Raw genomic sequence first — 24,765 nt, forward strand, 5'->3', positions numbered from 1 at the left:
CTCTGAGACTCTGACTATAGTAGGTATCTCATGTAAGTGGAAACATACAATATGTATTATTCGGTGACTGGCTTATTTCACTTAGCATAATGTCCTCAAGATTTATCCATGCAACATTTGCCATAATTTCCTTCCTTTTTAAAGGCTGAGTAATATTCCATTATATGGCTATATCATATTTATTCATCCATTTATTTGCCAGTGGACACTTGGGTTGCTTCCATCTTTTGGTTATTGTTAATAATGTTGCTATGAACATGCATGTACAAATTTCTCAAGACCCTGCTTTTGATTCTTTTGGGTATATAGCCAGAAATGGAGTTGCTGGAGCATATAGTAATTATAGTTTTTTGAGGACCTGCTATACTGTACCATTTTACATTCTCACCAACAATGCACAAGGGTTTCATTTTCTCCACATCCTCACCAATACTTATTTTCTCTTTTCTGGACAGTGGCCATCCTGATGAGTGTGGTGATATATCTCATTGTAGTTTTGATTTGTATTTCCCTAATGATTAGTGATACTGAACATCTTTTCATATACTTATTGGTCATTTGTATATCTTCTTTGGAGAAATGTTCTTTACTCATTTTTTTAAATTGAGTTGTTCAAAGGTTAATTTTATGTGTCAACTTGACGGGGCCACAGATTTCTGGGCCCAGAAATTTGGTTAAACATTATTCTGGGGGTGTCTCTGGATGAGATTAACATTTAAATCAGTAGACTGAGTAAAACAGATGGCCCTTCCCAATGTACGTAGGCTTCACCATTCCAGTGAAGGCCTGAATAGTACAAAAGGCTGAGCAAGGAAGTATTTGCTCCTTCTGCCTGTCTTTGAGCTATGACATCAGTCTTTTCCTGATCAGACTCAGGCTCAGACTGGAAGTTAGACCATCACCTCTCCAGGGTCTCCAACTTGTAGATCTTGGGGACTGCCCAGCTTCCATAATTGGGTGAACCAACTCCTTATACTAAATCTATCTATATATTTCCTATTTTCTCTGGAAAACTCAACTGTAGATTTTGGTACTGAGAAGTGGGGTGTTGTTATATTGAATACCTAAAAATGTGGCAGTGGTTTTGGAATTGGGTAATGACTAGAAGCTGGAAGAATTTTGAGGAATATGCTTGAAAAAGGTAAGACTGTCATGAAGGGAGTGTTAATTGGCAATTCTGGTGAGAGCTCAGAAAGAAAAGAGGAGGGCTGGAGAAAAAGCCCTCCATCTTCTTAAAGAATACGTCATAATCATGAACAGAATGTTGACAGAAATATGGGCAGTAAAGTCCATTCCAGTGAGGTCTCAGAAATAAGAAACATGTTATTGGATAATAGAGAAAAGACAATACTGGTTATAAAGTAGGAAAGAACTTAGCTAAATTAGGTTCATGTTCTAATGTCTTGTGAAAAGCATAAATTGTGAGGAAATTAGATATATAACTTAGATTTTTAAGCAAAGCATTGAAGGAACAGCTTACTTCCTTCCAACTGTAAATAGTAAAACATGAGAAGAGAGAAATGAATTGAAGAAGTACCTGTTAAGCAAAATGAAACAGAACTTAGAGATGTGGAAAATTCTCGGGTCTATATTGTAAAAAATAAGAAAGCATGTTCAGAAGAAAACACCAATGGTGTGGTGATTAAAGTGGGCGTGAACCAAAGACCTCTCTACAGCCATCTCCACAGAAGCTAGGAATAGAGATGGGATTTATACTAGCAGAAACACTGCCAGCTGGAATTGGAGGAACCAAAGAAAATAAGACAGAATGAAGGAAGGCTGTGAACATACATTATCATTCAAGAAAAGGAAAGAAGGACCCCAAAGGAGATTCAGAGATCATTAGGACTGCTACTCCAACTATAGACCCAGAGTGCAAGGGCTGAGGGCAAGTCTACCTTTACACTGGTTCTGCTGCCCAGCAGAATGCCAGGTAGATGGGCCCTTGCAGAATGCCAGATGGGTGGCACTTACGGGAGCCAAAGGTGCAGGGCTGCCTTGCTGAGCTGCGGAGATGACACCACCAATCCAGTGGTGGCATGACAACCATCCCAGTGGGTCCCCAGCGCAGAGTATCAAACCAAAGAGCATTATTATTGAGCCTTAAGATCTAATGGAATTTACCTTGCTAAGTTTTGGATTAACTGTCACCTCTTCTTTCTTTCTAATTTCCCTTTTGGAATGGGAATGTTTTCCTAAGCTTATCTTACCACCGTGTCTTGAAGTGCATAACTTACCTGGTTTCAGAGGTTCATAGCTGGAGAGAAATTCTGTCTCTAATCTCACCTGTATCTGATTTAGATGAGATTTTTTAAAAAGATTTTATTTATTTGAGAGAGAGGTGGGAGAGCACAAGCAGGGGGAGGTAAAGTGGGAGAGGGAGAAACAGACTCCCCACTGAGCAGGAAGCCTGATATGGGGCTCGATCCCAGGACCCTGGGATCATGATCTGAGCTAAAGGCAGATGCTTAACTGACTGAGCCACCCAGGTGCCCCATGATTTTGATGAGACATTTAGATGAGACTTTGGACTTCATGCTCAAATGCGTTAAGACTTTTGGGGCTACTGGGATGGAATGAATATATTTTTTGTGTGAGAAGGATATGAATTGGAGGCACAGGGTGGAATGTTATGAACTGAATGTTTGTGTACCTTGCTAATCCATATCTTGAAGCCCTAACTCCTGATGTGATGGTATTTAGAGATGGGAGCCTTTGGGAGGAAATAAGGGTTAGATGATGTCATGATGATGTTACGGGGCTCCCATGACAGGATTCATGTCTACATATGAGGAAGAAACCAGCGCATCCTCTCTCACACAGCCACATGAGGCCACAGCAAGAACACAGCTGTCTGAAAGCCAGGAAGAAAGCTCTCACCAGGAACCAAATCTGCCAGCACATGGATCTTGGATTTCCCTGCCTCCAGAATTGTAAGAAATAAACACCTGTTGTTTAAGCTAATCGGTCTATGGGTATTTTTTATAGAAGTCTGAGCTGAATAAGACAGGTTGTTCTTTTTCTATTGTACTTGAGTTGTAAGAGTTCTTTATATATTCTGGACATTGACCCCTAATCAGCTATATGATTTACAAAAATTTTGATGTAGACTAATTTATTTATTTTTGTTGTTGCCTGTGAACATCGGTTTTTAAAGACTTCATAGTTTGGGCTAATTATATTAAATGATTACTTTTAAGACTTTCCCAATAAATGACATTTGGTTAAAATAAGAGATAATTAATAAAACATCTTTTTTTTTTTTTTAAAGATTTGATTTATTTATTTGACAGACAGAGATCACAAGTAGACAGAGAGGCAGGCAGAGAGAGAGATGGAAGCAGGCTCCCTGCTGAGCAGAGAGCCCGATGCGGGACTTGATCCCAGGACCCTGAGATCATGACCTGAGCCGAAGGCAGCGGCTTAACCCACTGAGCCACCCAGGCACCCCTAAAACATCTTTTTTATTATGTGGAATTGGTATTAGTTTTAATAATATGCTGTTTACTCTACTCAATTCTCTACTACAAACCACAACTGAACCCTCAAACTGAAAAGATGAGTTCAGGCATGCTCAGTGAAATGATGCTAACTCAGTGCTGGTTTATTCTGTGGTAGGTGATAGGGAATGCCAGAATAATCTGTAGTAGTCAAGCACACAAAAAATCAACCTCTTACATACCATCTAGCAACAAGGGGTATTCAACTGGACTTAAGAGAAGTTTCTTTGCTTTGAGTCAGACTAAAGCAATTAGATTTAGAAATAGCCTGGGAAACATATCGAATGTAAGAAATTACAACAGGCAAATAAAGTTTGATTTTTAAAAAAGGGTACTACCAGGTTTTTCTTCATTCCTTCTTTGTATAAATGATCCTTTTCTTGTAAACAGAAGAAGCCTACAAAAACCCTCTGCTAGTCATATTAATAATTTATTGTCAACAATTTCAAAAACAGTGGTCTTAATGGTTCTTAATGGCTTGACAATTCAGGACTGTTAATGAGAGTAAACCTGCATTGCCTCATTATGTAATATTTGGAACAACAATCATCCCAGTAGATACCAAGTCAATATGTAAAGCTTGAAATTAACCCAACGATCTTTACGTCTGGCCTAGTAAAAAATTCAGAATCCTTTGGAATCCTCTTTTCATTCTAATGGGAATAAGGTTATGATGTCTCTGGTAATCATTCGGCTAACATTTTTTTCTGGGTTTCTTTCTCTTAGCCCTATGCAAAAGATGACACTTCACTCTCAGATCTTCCCCAATAGATAGTGAGAAATAAAGTTTCAAGTCAAATTTTCATACTAACGAAGACAGGAAAAAATACTGTCAATAAGCCTCAGTTACGATGAAAAGGAATGATTTTTATAAAAACGTATAGTTTGCAAGAGTGGTATACAGCAACAAACACTTGATAATTTATCATTAAGGAACATTCCTTCTAGCCAGATTCTCCACTTTGAGCATGCTTACTGTATACTTCCTCTGTATCATACAGAATGGCTCATGTGATTGAGTTTGGAGGACAAAAGTTTGGTAGCATTTAAATGACCATCCTGAACTTACCAGTACTGTTTCTTGGGGAAAAAAGTTGATTTATAAAGCCATTTAAATGAGATAACAAAAACATTTATATACTTCTTAAATATCTCTCGTAATCTTTTTCTTTTAACAGCAGCAAGTATTGGTACCCTTTTAACAATATGCCCACCACTCTGTGAGTAGTCATTGTATATAAAGGATTGGGTAAGTTACTGTATCTTTTGTATTTAGGAAGTGAAATATTGACCAATCTAGAAGAATTTAAATATCTATCAAAATGAATGACAAATCTAAGTACAAAACTGAAGGCTGAAATGTTCAGTTGATATTTTCCTAAAAGGTAATGAAAATTTACTTTTTTATTACTCAAGATAGTTCTCCAGATTTGGGTAAAAATTGGGCCAGTATTGGCATATCTGCACTTTCTTAAAGCAATCTACCATTATATGTATGTATGGATGGATGAATAATTGACATACAACATTATCTTAGTGTCATGTGTACAACATAATGCAATTAACCATTTTAAATCTGAGTCAGTAACTGGATTCTTAAAACAACCCCTTTTTGAGAAACCAATTAATCTTCCTGGAAAACCAAGGTAAGCTAATCTGACAAGACTAAGAATTAGAGAAAAAACATTAACTACAGAAATGCTATAGAATACAATGAACAAACATACCTCCGGGGCTGTGACCGGCATTCCTCCTCCCCACTGTCTGCCTCCTGCATAGAAAGGAAAATGATAAAAAAAATAATTTAAAACCTGAGGTCTCATATAGTGTCAACAAAGCAATTTTACTAAGCTTTTAAAAAGATTTTATTTATTTGACAGAGAGACAGCAAGAGGAACATGGGCATAGGGAATGGAGAAGGAAAAGCAGACTCCCTGCTGAGCAGGAAGCCTGATGAAGGGCTCGATCCCAGGACCCTGGGATCCTGATCTGAGCTGAAGGCAAATGCTTAACTGACTGAGCCACACAGGCGCCCCTCATCTTGTGCACTTGAACAAATTCTCTCTATAAATAGCAACTTCAACCAACAGGGAAGATTGATATGTATCAGTAGAATTTATTTCTGGAGGAAACGTCAACAATAGCCAACAAATTTCATTGATAACCAACTGCTAATAGTTAGAAGAATTACCTCTGAAAACCAACTAAAGATGTTGTGCTACTGTTATGCTACTTCAGATTCAAAATGAGTGGGCATTCTGATTGCCACCAACAAATCTCACCAAGATGTTGTATTAATAATTCTGTTCCCCAAAGAACAACCTAAACAATGAACCACTTCACAAAGCAATCATGACCAAATCACAAATAATATCGCCCTCAACACAAAGGCTACTAGTTATTGAGTGTTTATAATGTGCCAGGCTCCTTGCTCAACACTTCGAGTACATTGTTCTACTTATTACTTATAAGTTCAGAAGGTTGAGGGATGCCTGGGTGGCTGAGCTCGTTAAGCATCTGACTCTTGGTTTCCACTTGGGTGATGATTTTGGGGTCGTGAGATTGAGCCCAGCAGTGGGCTGCAAGCTTAACGCACAGTCTGCTTGGGATTCTCTCTCTCCTCCCTCTGCCCATGCTTGTGTGCTCTCTAAAATAAACAGATAAATAAATAAATAAATAAATAAATAAAATCTTAAAAAATAATTCAGAAGGCTGATAGTACTGTATTTCTCACTGATTCTCTCACACACACAGAGCTAAGCATAAATATATTCAATCAATAAAAAAGCATTGAATCATAGTTTAATTGCAGTATCTCTTTTTTCTTAGTGGCACATAAGATAATTGAGGGTGTTATAACATGGCAATTTAGATTCAATGAAATATGGATTTTACAGATGAAATTCACAGAGGATCTAAGTAAGTTTCCCAAGGAAACTCATATGGTGAAGCTAGAATTAAAACTGATAAAATACTGCCTCCCAGCACATGGAAGAACCCACCATTTACTCCTTCCTGTCCTAGGTTAGGTCTTATAAGTTATTACACAGATTTTCATGTACACAAGAATACTGACATAAAGGAAAAGTGAGAAAAGGTGTGAGAATTAATAATACTAAGGTGCTAAGTTTTTCCTTAAGTTTGTTCCCTGATATTTTATATTTGCTTTTGGTCACTTCGCTCTATTGGGCGAACATAAAAACTGGAGGACAAAAATAATTTCAAACAGTATGTGTACTATTTGCCACTGAGCCACCTACATTTTTTAGTTTATTGAACCAAAACCATTCACCTCTATATCATTCTATCTCCATTCCTGGTCAGCTACTATTACTTTAAACTCTACAACTTTTATTCTTTTATTTTTGTTATTGATTTCAGGCATGCGTACTATTTTCCATAAAGGGAAGAACGCAGCAAAGATTCTACCCACAGAAAGAAGACAGGTTGAATGTCATAGTGCGCTAAACTATTTGCCTGTAGGGGAGATTTTAGGTTTAGAAGTACCCCCTTTAGGGGCACCTGGGTGGCTCAGTGGGTTAAAGCCTCTGCCTTCAGCTCAGGTCATGATCCCAGGGTCCTGGGATCGAGCCCCACATCCGGCTCTCTGCTCAGCAGAAAGCCTGCTCCCCGCTCTCTCTCTGCCTGCTTCTCTGCCTACTTGTGATCCCTCTTTCTGTCAAATAAATAAAATCTTAAAAAAAAAAAAAAAGAAGTACCCCCTTTAGAGACTGAAAAGAAAGGTGTTAAAAGGAAAAGAACTGATTGTCTCTAGAGTCAGAACCTGGAAAGTTTGCAAGAAAGAAAATGAACAGATTCAGATAAGCAAATGTGAATGTTAGATTTTGAGGTCCAGGGAACTATAATATAGAGAAATGATTTCTTGGAATGTCATTTAACAAGTAATGCTTCATTATTGTTATCACTGGTTAATTGAACTCAACTTCTGATGTATTCTAGTATTTTTTAATTGTATGAAAAACTACATAAAGGGTATATTTAAGGTAAATTTAAGTTAAGAGGCACAATAATACAATAATACAGTAACTGTGAACACTGAACAGATAGACTAGTACTGAAAAGCTAGACTAGTACTGGGGCACCTGGGTAGCTCAGTTGGTTAAGCATCTGACTCTTGGCTTTGGCTCAGTCATGATCTCAGGGTTGTGAGATCAAGCCCCATGTTGGGCTCTGCTCAGCGTGGAGTCTGCTGGAGATTCTTTCCCCTTCATACTCCTTCCCCCTCTGCGCCTCACCCTGCTCGCATTCTTACTCTAAAGTAAAGAAATAAAATCTTAAAAAAAAACAAAACCCTTAAAATAAAAAGAGCCAGACTAGTACTGAAACCTTTGTACCTGTGTGCTTATTACCTATCTCCATTCTTTTTTTTTTTTTTAAGATTTTATTTATTTATTTGACAGAGAGAGATCACAAGTAGACAGAGAGGCAGGCAGAGAGAGAGAGAGAGGGAAGCAGGCTCCCCGCTGAGCAGAGAGCCCGATGTGGGGCTCGATCCCAGGACCCTGAGATCATGACCTGAGCCGAAGGCAGCGGCTTAACCCACTGAGCCACCCAGGCGCCCCCCCATCTCCCATTCTTATCCTTCTCCCAAGATGTGACAACTATTTTGAATTTTAAGTTTATAATTTTCTTGTTCTCACTCTACTATAAAAAAATTTCAAATATAAAAAGGTTGAAAAACCATATAGTAAATCTGTATATTCACCATATGCATTCTACCATTAATATTTATATACTTACTGTATCGCATATTAATTTATCTGTTTGCCTTTCCATCAATCCATCATATTTTTGATGCATTTTAAACTAGGTTACAGACATCAGTACACATGCCATTAAGTGTGTATAATTAATTAGAATTCAGTATTACAGTTTTTCCCTCTTATAGTAAAATTTACATACAATGAAATGCACAAATCTTAAGTGCACCATTCAGTGAGTTTTGAAAATGTATATATCTGTGTAACTAAAACTTCTATCAAGAAGCAAAACATTTCTATCACTTCAGAAATTTTTCGTGTACCTCTTCTCAGTCAATACCTGGCACCACCCACTCCCTAGAGACAACCATTGTTCTGATGTTTCTACCACAACTTTTTCCCCAAGTTAGCACATAGCATATGATTCCACTGTTCATATAAATGGAATCATATAGTATGTACTCTTGTGCGAGGCTTCTTTTACTCAGCATTATGTTTTGAGATACATTCATGTTGTTGCATTTAACAGGAGCTCATTCCTTTTTATTCCTGAGGATTCCATTGTATGAATACACCACAGTTTGTTTATTCATCTCCTACTGATACACAGGCTTGGGGTGTTTGAATTTTTGTCTATTATGAGTAAAGCTGTTATATGGGCAATCCTTCATTTAAAAAAAGAATTTATTTATTTTAAAGGGAGAGAGTGCACACGAGCAGGGGGGAGGGGCAGAGGAAGAGGGAGAGAATCTCAAGCAGACTCCCCTGCTGAGAGCAGAGCCTGATGCAGGGCTTGATACCAGGACCTAACATAATGACCTGAGCCGAAACCAAAAGCTGGAGGCTTAACTGACTGAGCTACCAAGGAGCCCTCTTTTGTGTTTTTTTGGTGGAAATGTTTTTGTTTCTCTTGGGGTAATGGGATAGATGCATGAAAAGTTTCATAGGAAATTGCCAGGCCTTTTTCCAAAGTGCTTGTAACACTTTATTCTTATCAACATTTTAATTAGCAATTTTCTTCTCCAATGGTTATTGTTTTCCATGTTCTCAGAAACTTTCACTTACCCTTTAGTCACAAAAATGCTGTATTTTTTAAATGTTGTACAAGGTGTTTTCTTCTTCTTCTTCTTCTTCTTTTAAAGATTTTATTTATCTGAGCTACAGAAAGAGAGTGAGAGTACGTGCATGAATGGGGGCAGGAGCAGAGAGAGAGGAAGAGAAGCATACTCCCTAGAGAGCACTGAGCCAGAATCGGGGCTCAATCCCAAGACTCTGAGATCATGACCTAAGCCGAAACCAAGAGTCAGGCGCTCAACTGACTGAGCCACCCAGGCACCCCTACTCTACCATATTTTTTTAAAAAGCTTTATGGTTTTATATATAAGGTCTATGAACCATCCTTAAAAAATATTTGTGTATGGTGTGAGTAGGAGGTTCATTTTTTTCCACATGGATATCTAATTTCAAGAACCATTTGTGGAAGACTTTCTTTTCCCCATTGGGTTACTTGGCTCCTTTGTAAAAAATCAAATGATTGTATAGGTGAGGTCTACTTCTGGGTTCTTTATTCTGTTCCATTGATCTATTTGTCAGTCTCTATGCCAGGATTACACTATCTTGACTACTGTACTTTATAGTAAGTTTTGAAGGAACTATAAATCCTCTAACTTGATTCTTCTTTTTCAAGATTGCTTTATCTTCTAGTAAGACTTTCTGTCTTTAAACCTATACTTTATCTGATATTAATATAGCTACTACAGATTTACTTATGCAGCTTACAAGACACATTTTTCAATCTCTTTATATTTTAAAGACTGTCTCTTATAAACAAAATATAGATGCATCTTGGGGAGCCTGGGTGGCACAGTTGGTTGAGTGTCTGACTCGGTTTCAGCTAGGTCATGGTCTCGGGATTGTGAGATCCAGCCCTACACTGGGTTCTGTATTCAGTGCAGAGTCTCCTTAAGATTCTCTCTCCTTCTGCGCCTCTCCACCCTCCCACACACTCTCTCTCTCTGAAATAAATAAATATATCTTTAAAAAAATAAAGTTGCAGGGCACCTGGGTGGCTCAGTGGGTTAAAGCCTCTGCCTTCGGCTCAGGTCATGATCCCAGGGTCCTGGGATCGAGCCCCACATCAGGCTCTCTGCTCAGCGGGGAGCCTGCTTCCATCCTTCTCTCTATCTGCCTGCCTCTCTGCCTACTTGTGATCTCTGTCTGTCAAATAAACAAATAAAATCTTTAAAAAAATAAATAAATAAATAAAGTTGCATCTTGCTTTATCTATTGTGACAATTGTTGCCTTTTAATTGTAGTGTTTAGTTCATAAACATTTAATGTAATTTGAAACAGATTTGGGTCAATAACGTCACTATTTATTTTGTTTGTCACCTCTATTTTTACTCCCCTGTTCTTCCTTTTCTGTATTCTTTTGTATTATTTGAATATTTTTTAGAATTTCATTTTTATTTACTGGTTCTACCGCTTTTCATTATTTTTAAATTCCATTATCTTTTTGATGACATCTATATTCTTAAACAATATATCATTTAGTTTTTGTAAGGGCCTATTTAGCCAGAGTAACTCTATCCTGACCCTGCACGCCCACTCTCCCTTCAGGGAACTTACTTAAAAACAAGTCCCAGAAACCAGTCCCAGGTAACAAAGCCCAAATACAAGGGTGGGTCAGGCCAGGTGGAGGTATCCAATCAGTGGGGGCACATACTGTCTCCCTAGCTACCAAGGAGTATGGGCCCCGCCCTTTGGCTGTCTTTTGGGCGCTCATTTTGACCAAGGTGATAGGCTAGTTCAAATATCTACTATAGGGTAAATTGTAATTCAATTCGTCACTTATGTGTAACCTAGCAGGGCCGTGCAGCTTTCTCTGTATTACAATCTCATTGGCCACCTGTGCGTGGCCAGGCCCAACCACATGGCCTTTGCCCTTAAAAGCTAGTCTGTAAGGCAGAGGGTCGTCGGCTCTTTGCAAGAGACGTCGCTGGCCGGTCAGTTTGATTCTCGATGCTTGGTGCGAAATAAAGCTTTGCTTGACCTTCGCTTTGTAGGTCAATTTAAAATTGTACCATATGTATGTAGTCTTCCCAATATGCTTTTTTAAAAAGATTTTATTTATTTATTTGACAGAGATCACAAGTAGGCAGAGAAGCAGGAAGAGAGAAGGGGGTAAGCAGGCTCTCCTCTGAGCAGGGAGCCCGATGGGAGGCTCGATCCCAGGTCCCTGGGATCATGACCTGAGCTGAAGGCAGAGGCTTTAACCCACTGAGCCACCCAGGTGCCCCACAATATGCTTTTTTAATAGTAGTATTACGCAAACAAGATTCATCCACTTATTACATCCACTTAATGAGGTAAAAGACTATATTATATGAATATATCAAAGTTTATTGGGGTGGCTGGGTGACTCAGTGGGTTAAAGCTTCTGCCTTCAGCTCAGATCATGATCCCAGGGTCCTGGGATGGAGCCCCGCATCGGGCTCTCTGCTCAGTAGGGAGCCTGCTTCTTCCTCTCTCTCTGCCTGTCTCTCTGCCTACTTGTGATCTCTGTCTGTCAAATACATAAATAAAATCTTTTTTTAAAAAAAGTTTATTCATTCTACTTATATAGATTGTTCCTGATTTTTGGTGACATCAACCATACCACTATAAACATTCTTGTATGTGTCTTTTGGTCTACACGTATAAGAGTGTCAACACAGCTCAAAATGTTGAAAATAGAACTACCCTATGACCCAGCAATTGCACTGCTGGGTATTTACCCTAAAGATACAAACGTAGTGATCCAAAGGGGCACGTGCACCCGAATGTTTATAGCAGCAATGTCTACAATAGCCAAACTATGGAAAGAACCTAGATGTCCATCAACAGACGAATGGATAAAGAAGATGTGGTATATATACACAATGGAATACTATGCAGCCATCAAAAGAAATGAAATCTTGCCATTTGCGACGACGTGGATGGAACTAGAGGGTATCATGCTTAGTGAAATAAGTCAATCGGAGAAAGACAACTATCATATGATCTCCCTGATATGAGGGAGAGGAGATGCAACATGTGGGGTTAAGGGGGTAGGAGAAGAGTAAATGAAACAAGATGGAATTGGGCGGGAGACAAACCATAAGTGACTCTTAATCTCACAAAACAAACTGAGGGTTGATGGGGGGAGAGGGGTTGGGAGGGGAGTGGGATTATGGACACTGGGGAGGGTATGTGCTATGGTGAGTGCTGTGAAGTGTGTAAACCTGGTGATTCACAGACCTGTACCCCTGGGGATAAAAATATATGCTTATAAAAAATAAAATTAAAAAAAAAAAAAAAGAGTGTCAACACAGGATATATACCAAGCAGTGGAACTGCAGGGTCACAAATAAAGTTTAAAATTTACAAGATAGGGACGCCTGGGTGGCTCAGTGGGTTAAGGCGCTGCCTTCGGCTCAGGTCGTGATCCCAGGTCCTGGGTTCAAGCCCCGCGTCGGGCTTTCTGCTCAGCGGGGAGCCTGCTTCCTCCTCTCTCTCTGCCTGCCTCTCTGCCTACTTGTGATTTCTCTCTGTCAAATAAATAAATAAAATCTTTAAAAAAAAAAAAAAACATTTACAAGATAGTGCCAAATTATTTTCCAAGGAGGCTGTGCTGATTTATACGCCCACCAGGGAAAAGTGTTTCTTTCAGTTGATCTAAATTCTAGCCAACATTTGGAATCATCATATTTTTATTTTTTAGCAATGGTCTCAATTTGCTTTGCCTTGATTACTAATAAGGTTGAGCAACCTTTTATGTTTATGGCCTATTACTAACTTCATGTCCTTCCCCTTGTATCTAAAAGGAACAGACCAAAAGGGGGATAATTCAAATTATTTTCAGCTCTTTGGTAGATTTTTCTTTTCTTTTTAATTATTTAATTAATTATTTATTTATTTTAGTGAGAGAGAGAGAGAGAGAAAATGTGTGTGTGGTGGGGGGCAAAGGGAGAGGGACAGAGAGAATCCAAAGCAGACTCCCTGGTGAGCATAGAGCCTGACTCAATCCCAATTGTGAGGCTCAATCCCACGACCCTGAGATCATCATCTGAGCCAAAATCAAGAGTTTGATGCTTAACCAAGTGAGACACCCAACTGAGACACCCATGGATTTTTATACCTTTGAGAATTGTGATGAGAGTATATGGGGAAGTAAAAAGCAAAAACACCCATGATGCTTCCTTAATGGGCACAGACAGCCAATCAGTTATATCTACAGAGGCATATGCACCTTAATTAGACTTGTTCAAGGACACAATGGTGGTATGGTTAGGATTTGAATTCAGGTCTATCTTTCTGTTATAACTAGCTTCCTCTAAACTAAGATACCTATATCCAAAGATAGCAGGTAGGGAGGTAGCCACAAAAGAAAGCCATTTCTTTTTTTCATGGCTTATAAAACAAAATAAAATAAAATAATACCCTTTGCCATCTTTCCTCTATGACTTCTATACTTTAAAATAATGCCAAAGGAATGGAAAATTCCTTTGGCACTCACAAAAAAAGCAAGTCAAAATAGTGTTTCTAATACAAGATCCTCAACTTTGTCTTCCTTTCTTAGATTACTATTACAACAGTAAGGGTAATGAACAATTTGTTTTTCACTGCTATTACTTGGAAAAAGAAAAAAAAACAACTTAGTATATATTAGTGTGTGTGTGTATATATATATGTATATATAGGCCTTAGAGTAAAATGGATTTAAAAGGAATGAAGAAAATGCTCAATTATGTTTCTTCCAGTAGAATTCACTGCCACAAAAGCAAAAATAAAACACTGCTTATTCAATAAGTCATGCAGTTATCTTGAATAGTGGCATTTAAATGGTAGCTAAAGGTAGAATGCTTACTATTCTATTCTAACAAGTTCATATGACAGATATAACAAACTACCTGTCAAATAACTTCACACACTGTCAAGAAAAAGAAAAAAAGCCAAATAGTCAACCTGCTCAGAACATTAGAAAAACCAGGAGAAAAGTATAGAGATAGCTCTTAGTTTCTTCTTAGTGAACAGAATCATTTCTAATGTGTAAGGAAGAGATCTAATTAATTAAATGACTAAATACATGTTTGTTGCTCTTTTTATATTGCACAGTCCTATTGTTAAATAATTAGTTCTTGATGCTCTTTTTTTTTAAGATTTTATTTATTTTTTTTGACAGAGATCACAAGTAGGCAGAGAGGCAGGTAGAGAGAAGGAAGGGGGAAAGCAGGCTCCCTACCAAGCAGAGAGCCCAATGTGGGGCTTGATCCCAGGACCCTGAGATCACAACCTGAGCTGAAGGCAGAGGCTGAACCCACTGAGCCACCCAGGCACCCAATACTTGATGCTCTTAAGAAAAATTCAACTTACAAGCAATATGGTATGAGATTCTAAATGTGCATTCAATCTTAGGTATTCAGGAACCATTAAGTATGAACTGAAAGATAAATGCATTCTTATGAATCTACTACCTCAGCATAAAAGTAGGTTGCTAAGTAAAAGATGTTTGGAAAAATGTAAGCACCCAAGTGATATTCGTTGATGAGTAGGTTGACGAGAGGTAAGTACTGCTAGCCTTGAAAAACACTGCACTAGATGGTGTTAAGTGCCTTCTCAAACCTTATTGTTTAAGATGTTTTTACACTTTCCATATTCTCCAATCCAAGTGGACTCATTCATTATACTTCAAAGGTACCTATTAACTTCCTTTGTCCACATGGTTTCATGAACGCGGAAAGCCCCCCTCCCCCCCAACATCCCTCCCCAGCTTTGAAAGATGGTTTCAAATGCCTGAAGTTCATGACATTTTTTTAAATCACCTGATGGGCTGTCTGTCTCCCTCCAAACTTGACAGTGCATCTTTCTTTCTTATTTTTTTTAAAGATTTTATTTATTTATTTGACAGAGTGATCACAAGTAGGCAGAGAAGCAGACAGACAAAGGGGGAAGCAAGCTCCCCGCCAAGCAGAGAGCCCAACATGGGCCTCCATCCCAGGACCCTGAGATCATGACCCAAGTTGAAGTCAGTGGCCCAACCCACAGAGCCACTCAGGTACCCACTGTGCATCTTTCTTGTGATACCACCCAGTTCTGTTTTTGGGTTACCATTGGGAGCTGTTGCTGGGTGTCTTTTGTCTATCTACAGTCCTTTAAAAAAAATTTTTTTTTTAAGATTTTGTCAGAGAGAGAGGGACAGAGAGGGAAAGCACAGGCAGGGGGAGTGAGCCTGATGTGGGACTCAATCCCAGGACTCTGGGATCATGACCTAGAACATGCAGACATTTAACCAACTGAGCCACTCAGGCACCCCAAAATTTATTTAATAACTCACCCATTTGTGAAAATTTCAGAATTGCTACATTGTCTTTTCTATCATCAGAGATTCAACTCTTTGAGGTTATTTGGTTTTATTTTTTTAATATATATCTCATACATTTAATTAGCAAGTCACATTTTTAAAGATTAGTTGTTTTGAAATTTGCAGGAAAATAGTCATCTTACACACAGCTACTGAAAGTATAAATTGGTAGAGAGGTACTTTGGTGGGAGATGTGGAAATATTAATATTAAATATATACCTATTATTTCATATCAAAATCACATTTACACGTATCACCTTTAAGAAATATTCAACTATGGGACGCCTGGGTGGCTCAGTTGGTTAAGCGGCTGCCTTCGGCTCAGGTCATGATCCCAGCGTCCTGGGATCGAGTCCCACATCGGGCTCCTTGCTCAGCGGGGAGCCTGCTTCTCCCTCTGCCTCTGCCTACCACTCTGTCTGCCTGTGCTCATGCTCTCTCTCTCTCTAACAAATAAATAAAATCTTTAAAAAAAAAAAAAAAAAAGAAAAAAAAAAAAAAGAAATATTCAACTATGGGCACAATATGCATATAAAGAATATCCCTACAATGTGGTCAATAATAACCAAAGGAAGAGTAAATATTTCTGAAGTCAACTAACATCTATACACACGGACCTGGCTAAGTAAATTACACGACATTCATTTATGGATACTATATATGCAGCAGTTCAAAAGACTGAAGAACTCAATGTGTTGAGGAAGATCTCCAAGATGTATTAACCAGAAAGCAAAAAAAAAAAAAAATTGCTTAACAATAAAAAGTATTTACATAAACAGTAAAGTGAAGTATGTATTACTTTGGTAGTATAGGTATGCTTTTAAATACAGACTCCTGAAATATATTATCCATACACTTGAGGCTACTTGGTTTTAAAAAGCAACAAGTCTTCCTGTGTTCTGAAGCTGTTATATCTGACAAGCACACTAAATGAAAATTTTATAGGGTTCTTAACTCTGGCTCCCTTTACAATTTTTTTTAATAACAATAATCTCCAGATCTCAAGCTTACCAATTTTTATTCCTTAGCTTTGAGGTGGGGCCAGTAGTGTGCTGGGGCTGGTTGGTAGGCTCATGAGAGCCAATTGTTATGGAATCTTGTGACATTCACACATTGGTAACTTGAAATTGCCCATGGTGGGAATATTTAGCAGGAAAACCAGAAAATACTACAAACAGCTCCCACCCAGAGAACAGGTCTTTAAACATTTACCAGTACACCATGAGGTATGTAGTTTAAGAATGTGTACATTTAAAAAGCTTCATACATAACTAACAAAGATTGAAAACCTTTATTTATTTTTTTTTAAGGATTTTATTTATTTGACAGAGAGAGAGATCACAAGCAGGCAGAGAGGCAGGCAGAGAGAGAGAGGAGGAAGCAGGCTCCCTGCCTAGCAGAGAGCCCGATGCGGGACTCAATCCCAGGACCATGAGATCATGACCTGAGCTGAAGGCAGCTTAACCCACTGAGCCACCCAGGCGCCCATATATATATATTTATTTATTTATTTTGAAAACCTTTATCTTACATGTTGGGAAAAAACATTAAAATGCCTGTGGTACACATAGCTACGACTCCCTCAATGTAACAGTGCTAGGTACCAGGGAGATCAGTGATGATGGGAACTCAGCTCTCCGAAAGCATCTATTGTCCCTCTTCCTAAACTGTAAGGCCTATAAGGGGAGCACAATGTTCCCATAGTGACAGTCAAGCTCAGGAGATATTAGATGCATTAATAAATATTGTCAAAGGTATCATAACCTTGGTATCACAACTAGGTATCACAACCTAGTAAGTGGCAGAATTAGGAATAAACTTTAGGCTAATTTCCATATATCAATAAACCTTAGGCTAATTTCAATATATGCCTCATCTCCATTAAATTATTGGCCATATCCCCTTGGTCTGTCAGTCCAAGATGATTTCTTAAAATGGGGTGGAAAGTGAGCAGCATCCACCATAAGGTAATAAGACTATGCCTCTCCGCCATCTTTTGGGTCTCCATAATTTAATGTTTTTTTCATGACTATTATTCATTTGAGCCGCCCTGGGGTAAATGCTATGCAGGTGTGATTAGAGACTTTTCATCTGAAGAAACTACCTCATGAAAGTGTGATAATTTGTTCAAAGTAACCTAAGAGTAAGCAGCAGAGTCAAGATTCTGTCCGATAAGGTCAAATGTATCTTCTGCTAGAACAAGCTGCTTCTCTTGTATCAAAAGAATACTGGGCGCACTGATAGGGGCCTGATCCTAAGACCTTGTCTTTAAGTTTTCTTCCTGTCCAAATCCTGTTCCCTCCTACTCAAATGAAAATCCACATCTCACTCACCACCACTGGTCCATTTCCTTCTTTGTAGCCTGAGCCCTCCATATGGACACATGGTCTTATGTTCAGCCAGGATATAGTGGTACAACTGTATTGTTTAAATGTTGAAATACTTCTATACCAGATGATAAATAGTAGATTTCTATCACCTCTCAGAATGTTTCAAGATCCAATAACAAACACGATGATGGCTGGCACAGCAGAGGATTTCGGGGTCTTCCTCCTGCCTATTCTGATTCGTTTATAAATGTACCATACTAGTTGCTAAATATTTTGAATATCATCTCACCTACAGCAAATCTTTTCTGTGCTCTAAACTTTGATTTAAAACTCCTAGCTCTGTCTTAGATTCACCCTGGAAATAATGCCTGCATGCCCCTTTCACCTATATCATCTCTCTCGTGTGTGTGTGTGTGTGTGTGTGTGTGCGCGCGCGCGCGCGCGCGCATCCTGCTAGCCACATTCTAATTGCTTAGACTGCCTTCTGGTTTTAGTTTCAGTCCTCTGTGACATATGATTACCATGCCTCCCCAAGGAATTTAAAAATAGAAAAGGCACTGATAACATCTGGGGGAGGCTAGGTAAAATCTGATTATTAAAGTTTCTCTTAATATTACACATTTGAATTGTTTATGGATATAAAGAATTAGAATACAACTAACCAAAGTTACAACCTGAAACATTATTCAGAGATAAGACCACAAAACACTAAAAGCCAAAGAAATCTTGAGAAAGAAGAACAAAGCTGGAGGTATCACAATCCCAGAGTTCAAACTATACTACAAATCTATAGTAACCAAAGCAGTAAGGCAGTGGCATTAAAAACAGAGACATAGATCACTGGAATAGACCTGAGAGCCCAGAAATAAACCTACTATTAAAATGTCAATGTGCTCCTACAACAAAGGAGGCAACAATATACAATATAATATTGAAGTTTCTTCAATAAATGTCGTTGGGAAAACTCAACAACTACATGCAAAAAATTGAAACCAGACTTGTCTTGCACTATACAGAAAAATAAATTCAAAATGGATTAAAGACCTAAATGTGAGACCTGAAACCATAAAACTCTTAAAACAGAGAGTAGTAATCTTTTGGACATCAACCTTAGCAATATTTTTCTGGATATGTCACCCAAGGCCAGGGAAACAAACAAAAATACACAATTGGGACTACATAAAACAAAAAGCTTTTGCAGAGCAAAGAAAATCATCAACAAAATGAAAAGGCAACCTATTGAATGGAAAAAGATATTTGCAAATGACATAACCAATAAGGGGCTAACATCCAAGATATATAAATAACTCACAGAACTCAACACCCCAAAATAATACAATTAAAAACTGGGCAGAGGACCTAAATAGACATTTTTCCAAAAAAGATTTACAGATGGCCAACAGATACATGAAAATTTGCTCAACATCACTGATCATCAGGGAAATGCAAATCAAAGCCACAATGAGATCATAACCTCATACCAGTCAGAATGGCTAGTATCAAAAAGATAAGAAATAAATGTTAGCAAGGATGTGTAGAAAAGGGAATCCTCCTCGTATACTGTTGGTAGGAATGTCAAGTAATGCAACCACTCTGAAAAAACAGTATTGAAGTTCCTCAAAAAACTACAAATAGAAGTCCTATATGATCCAGTAATCCCACTTCTGGGCATTTTTCCAAAGAAAATAAAAGTGGTAATTTGAAAAGATAAATACAGACTTACGTTTATTGCAGTGTTATTTATAATGGCCAAGATATGTAAGTAACCTAGTGTCTATCAGTAGACAAACAGATAAAGAAAATGTGATACAGATGTAAAATGGAATACTACTGAGCTGTAAAAAAAAAAAAAGAGATCTTGCCATTTGCAACAACATGGTTGGACCTAGAGGGTATTTTGCTGAATAAAATAAGTTAGAGATAACAAAACAGACAAATGAGCAACAACAACAACAACAATAAAGAGAAACAAACATAGAGAAAAAACTAGAAGTTGCCAGAGGGAAGGGGGTGGGGTGACAGGTGAAATAGGTGAAGAGGATTAAGAAGTACAAACTTCTAGTTATAAAATAAATAAGTAGTGGGGAAGAAAAGTACAAATAACATTGTAATAACTTTGTATGGTGACAGATGGTAATTACAGTTATCTGGTGAGCATTTCATAATGTATATAACTGGAGAATCATTAGTTATACACCTGAAAGCAATATAATATGCCAACTATACTTCAAAAAGAAAGCAAGCAAGCCAGCCAGCCAAAGAACACATGCAGAAGGGTAATGAACACTGATTGCCTACCAAATATTACTGAGCTAACAGCATAATTTTTTCAAGTTTTCCAAAGTCATTTTCAAACCAAGTTGATAAACCAAGTCCTGATACAGTCAGGACTCTGATCAAAAAGAAATTAGAATATTTAAGACACAGATGTACTGCTAAGACTAGTTTGGTTAGTGGGAAATGCACTGCCATTTTGTTTGTACTCATATTTAAGTCTAGACAATTAGCTATTCAGTCATTAACAGGGGAAAAGACAGAGTCAGGATATGGGATATCTTTGGCAAATCAACATATTCACTAAAAGCTGCTAGAGTCCACAGGGGACAAAAAGAAATGTAAGACAGTACCATAGTCAAGGAGTTAATCTGGCTATTATATTTGATAAGTGTATACAACAAGTACAATGTAAATGCATGGCACAGGAAGTATATTTCAGAAGTTCAGAAGAGAGATCTCATGGTGGGTACAGTGTTCATAGGAACTGAGCTAGGAGTCCAATCTTGACAGAAGCATAAGATCTGAAGAGGCACAGAGACAGGGCATTTGAGACATGAGCAAAAGGAAGGAAAACAGAACTACATTTAGCACTGTTGGGAGTGGTGGTGAGCAGACCAGCTGAGTTGAAACCCAGGGCTTGCCTTGATGTGAGTTGCAAAAGGCAGTGATCTAGGCCTGATCCCATGGGGACGCTAGGGAAGGTATATATCAGCGTCTTAGAAAATAGAACAAAATTATAAATATGTTGCTTTGGTGGTAATAAAAATTCTTTAAGGAAGCAGAGGTCAAAATTTGGAATGCTAATCAAGAGAAATGAGGTACTACTACTCTTCCTAAAGCCAAAAGACATTGCTCAGTATAACCACAGATCTCCACTAGAGGGCAGACAAGTCAAGGCTTATTCTGTGGTTGAACCAGAGACACTGCATCCACAGAAAATACTGAGAAAACATCTTGTGTTGTTTAAAGACCATTTTCAGTGCTTTCAAACCTGAACAGAGCCTTTAGCTAGTATATAAGTCTTTCACAGAATAGCCTTCTGTGGTATAAAATGCTTCTTAATTGCAAAATGGACCAAGAGAAGTTATACATTAGGAACCTGGCTTAGCTGTCAGGGACATGTGCTTATTCATCACAAACATAGCTGGGATGCCAACAGCAGCAATCATCAATGGCTAGCTTACCTCAAGCTTCCCCTCCCATCTTAGGCACATCCTAACCACCACTCATCCAATGACTAACAAGGTATATATCAGCTGGATCATGACTTCAATCTAGGTTCTCCTTTTGGTCAACTTAAGATGTGCTTGGTCTTAAGGACTCATCCCTTTAAAGTCAGAGTGAGGTGAGTTAACCAGACAGAGGTTTTTACATGTACATTTGACTTATTAGGCTGAAGGGTTGTCATATGGGGGTGTTGGTGGGAGTCCTCAGGTCTCACTAACATAGCATCGATATTAACTTCCAAATAAAAGGGATGAGAAGCCATCAAACTTTTTAGATGCTAAGACTCGATTTTACAAAGTACCTGAACACTTCTTCTGTTTTGAGCTCTTGCAAAATGTCTGTCATTAAAGATGCAAGGGCAGTAGTAGGTTGACTTTCTGTCATTAATTGGAAGTAGTTTTCTTCCACTCTTGATCAATGCTAGTATCACAAGTATTTTCTTTTTCCTTGGAAAATGACAGCAGTTAGTGTCTTGAAAATGATAACATTTGGTTTCAGATATTAGGTATTTCAGCCACAGGTAAATTTTGCTATCATGAAATTCTGGTAGTATCTTCAACAAGCCAGGCCACTGTGCATGTTAGACTTTGTATACTGTTCTCTCTGCCTATAATTCCCTTCATTCTCCTCTTCCCTTGCTTACTTCTACTCAAGTACAGTGGAACAGATCCTTCAACAAAGATGTCCCATCTTCCATGTTGTAGATTCACTCTTCAAACATTATTTACTATATATAATTTAAATACAATAATGTAGTAAAAATTCTTAGCACAAGAATATTCATAGCCATACCTGTTGCATATTTTCACAGGGTTAATCATTTCAGAGGCTTGCATAACAATTCTGATAGAAACAAGAATGAATGGGGCAATGTCTCAATAACAGGAATTAGTGAACTAATGATCATTCCCTTCTTTTAGGAATGCATTCCACTTATTTTATTTTCTGGGAGTGGTAATACCTATCTCTAATCCTTACAGAAAATAAAAGGATAAAAAGGCTCATTAAACTGTGAGCTTTTTGAAGACAGGGACCATGTTTTTTCTTTATATCTAAATACCTGGCACATAGTCTTGTTTTTGTTGTTGTTGTAAACATCTTTATTGAAATATAATTCACATACCATACAATTCACCTATTTTTCAGTATCTTCACATGGTTGAGTATGTTCTTAAGTATGTGGCACACATTTTAAAACCATGCCATATATTCAAATATAAAAGGATATTCACAGAGAGGAAAATAGTAAAATTTTAAAAAAGTGTAACAAACTGAGAAAAATAGTTTCACCATATATTAAAAAATGGATTAATAGTTTCAATAAACAAAGAATTCCAAAGAATCAACAAAAAAGGGCAAAAACCCCCACAGAAAATCGGGCAAAGAGAATTCACAAAAGAGATACAAATGGACTGAAAAGGAAGTAAAAATATGGTTAGCTTGAAATTAAAAAAAAAACACACAAAAATTCAAATAAAATGTTGTACCGTATTTTCTCTACTAAATTATTTAAGATAAAACTAATAATGTGCAATATTGTCAAGAGGTCATGAAAATGGGCAGGGTTTTTTGGGCACTTTCTATCAAGAGCTTTAAAATTGTTCCTATTTTTGACCTTATAGTTTCATGTCTAGAAATGTATTCTACCAAAACCAAAAATAAAACAGAAATATCCCCAAAGATTTGTATACAAGGATACCAAATGCAGAGTATTCATAATAGCAAACAAGTTGTAAGCCACCTTAAATGTACAAAGACAGGAGAAGTTGGGTAAATTAAGAAATTACTAAACAAGAGAATTTTATTAAGACCTAAATTTATACTGTTTACTTAAAATGAGAACATGATCAGCATGTGAGAACTACTGAAAAAAAAAAAAAGATTTCTAATGGGATGTGGGTTATATGTGGTAACTTTCTTCTTTATAATCATTTATATTTTCTAAACTTTCTACAATGATCATGTATTATAATCAGAAAAAAACTTTAAAAATGTGGAGTAAGGGCATGGGAGAAATGTACAGATTCTTATTCTTTTTCTTTTCTTAATTAGATGTCTTCTGATATATTAGGTGGAAGATTACACATATCATCAAACCAATGTTTTAAAAGAGACATAATTAATAAGTTGGAAGATCAACCAGTAAAAGCCTCTATTGGCAGGTGGCTACCTGAGTAAATGACATGCTCTTTTCTTCCTCTTTGAACAGCAGCTTCTCCTGCTATAGCCATGTGAACTCAGCTCGAGTTCACAACTCTTCCTATTCAACGTTCTTTTTCTCTAGAGCCATGCTTTTTAAACTGGGATACAAGTACTCCAGGGTCATGCCTCAGTGTGGTAGGAATTAACTGAAATCAAAGGATGAATATAAATCACATTCTCAGGGCATCAGTTTTACTTGATTGGAAGTAATATTTTAAAATCTTTTTTCTTTTTAAGCGTGGGGGCAGGGAGGGGAAGAGAGAGAATCTTAATCAGGCTCTACACCCAGAGCAGGGTCTACCGGTGGGGCTCAATCCCACAACCCTGAGATCATGACCTGAGCCAAAATCAAGAGTCTGATGCTTAATCAACAGAGCCACCTAGGGAACCCAATGGTAATTAATATTTTTGTAGCAACAGAGATACAGATATATAAGCAAGAAATCTGAAGTAAACCATGAAAATTCAAATAAATCTCGGGCTTATAATAGACTCCTTTAAACTCTGTATACCCAGACTGTCAGAGATTTCCTATTCACTCTCTTCTGCTGTTAGAGAAACTTATGGTGGAAAGATTTGAGGAGTACTACAGAGGACTGCCGTGTGCAACTTTATTTACTTATGTATGTATCTATGTATGTATGTGTGCATACATGCATGTATGTATTTTACATAGGCCCTACACCCAATGTGGCATTTGAATTCATAGCCTTGAGATCAAGAGTCATATGTTCTACCAACTGAGCCAGGCAGGCACTCCTTGCTGTGTGTAACTTTAAAATAAAGCTTGTGTGGGACGTCTGGGTGGCTCAGTAGGTTAAGCATCTGCCTTGGGCTCAAGTCATGATCCCAGAGTCTTGGGATGGAGTCCTGTGTGGGGCTCCTTGCTCAGCAGGAAGCCTGCTTCTCCCTCTGCCTGTCCTTCCCCTGCTTGTGCTCTCTCTCTCTCTAATAAATAAATAAAATCTTTAAAAAATAAAATAAGGCTTGTGCCTAATATTGAGTAATTAACATATAAATTAAATTCTGGGGAGTATAGTCAGTTAATAAATATGAAGAGAAGGTCAGATGCTAATGACTCCTTATTCTAATTCCTGATTCGACCTCTAAGACTACAGGGCAGACC

The 24,765-nt window shown here is 37.8% G+C and overlaps 1 protein-coding gene across 5 annotated transcripts in view; it reads right to left on the reverse strand.

Annotated features, from left to right (window-relative positions):
- SSH2 (slingshot protein phosphatase 2) overlaps positions 1–24,765 on the reverse strand; it is a 252,552-nt gene that overhangs the window by 146,947 nt on the left and 80,840 nt on the right. For 3 of the 5 annotated variants that reach the window (XM_047708143.1, XM_047708139.1, XM_047708138.1), the window contains exons 2-3: positions 21,739–21,883; positions 5,228–5,271 (exon numbers count right to left, since the gene is read on the reverse strand). Coding sequence is in view for 4 of the 5 variants with exons in the window: in XM_047708139.1 (XP_047564095.1) it covers positions 5,228–5,271; positions 21,739–21,883 (189 nt within the window). In the remaining variant the exon portion in view is untranslated. The remainder of the gene's footprint in view (positions 1–5,227; positions 5,272–21,738; positions 21,884–24,765) is intronic. The other 2 variants (XM_047708142.1, XM_047708140.1) reach the window with 1 other exon arrangement.

Source organism: Lutra lutra, chromosome 16, assembly GCF_902655055.1.
Source record: "Lutra lutra chromosome 16, mLutLut1.2, whole genome shotgun sequence".
Taxonomy (NCBI): Eukaryota; Metazoa; Chordata; class Mammalia; order Carnivora; family Mustelidae; genus Lutra; species Lutra lutra.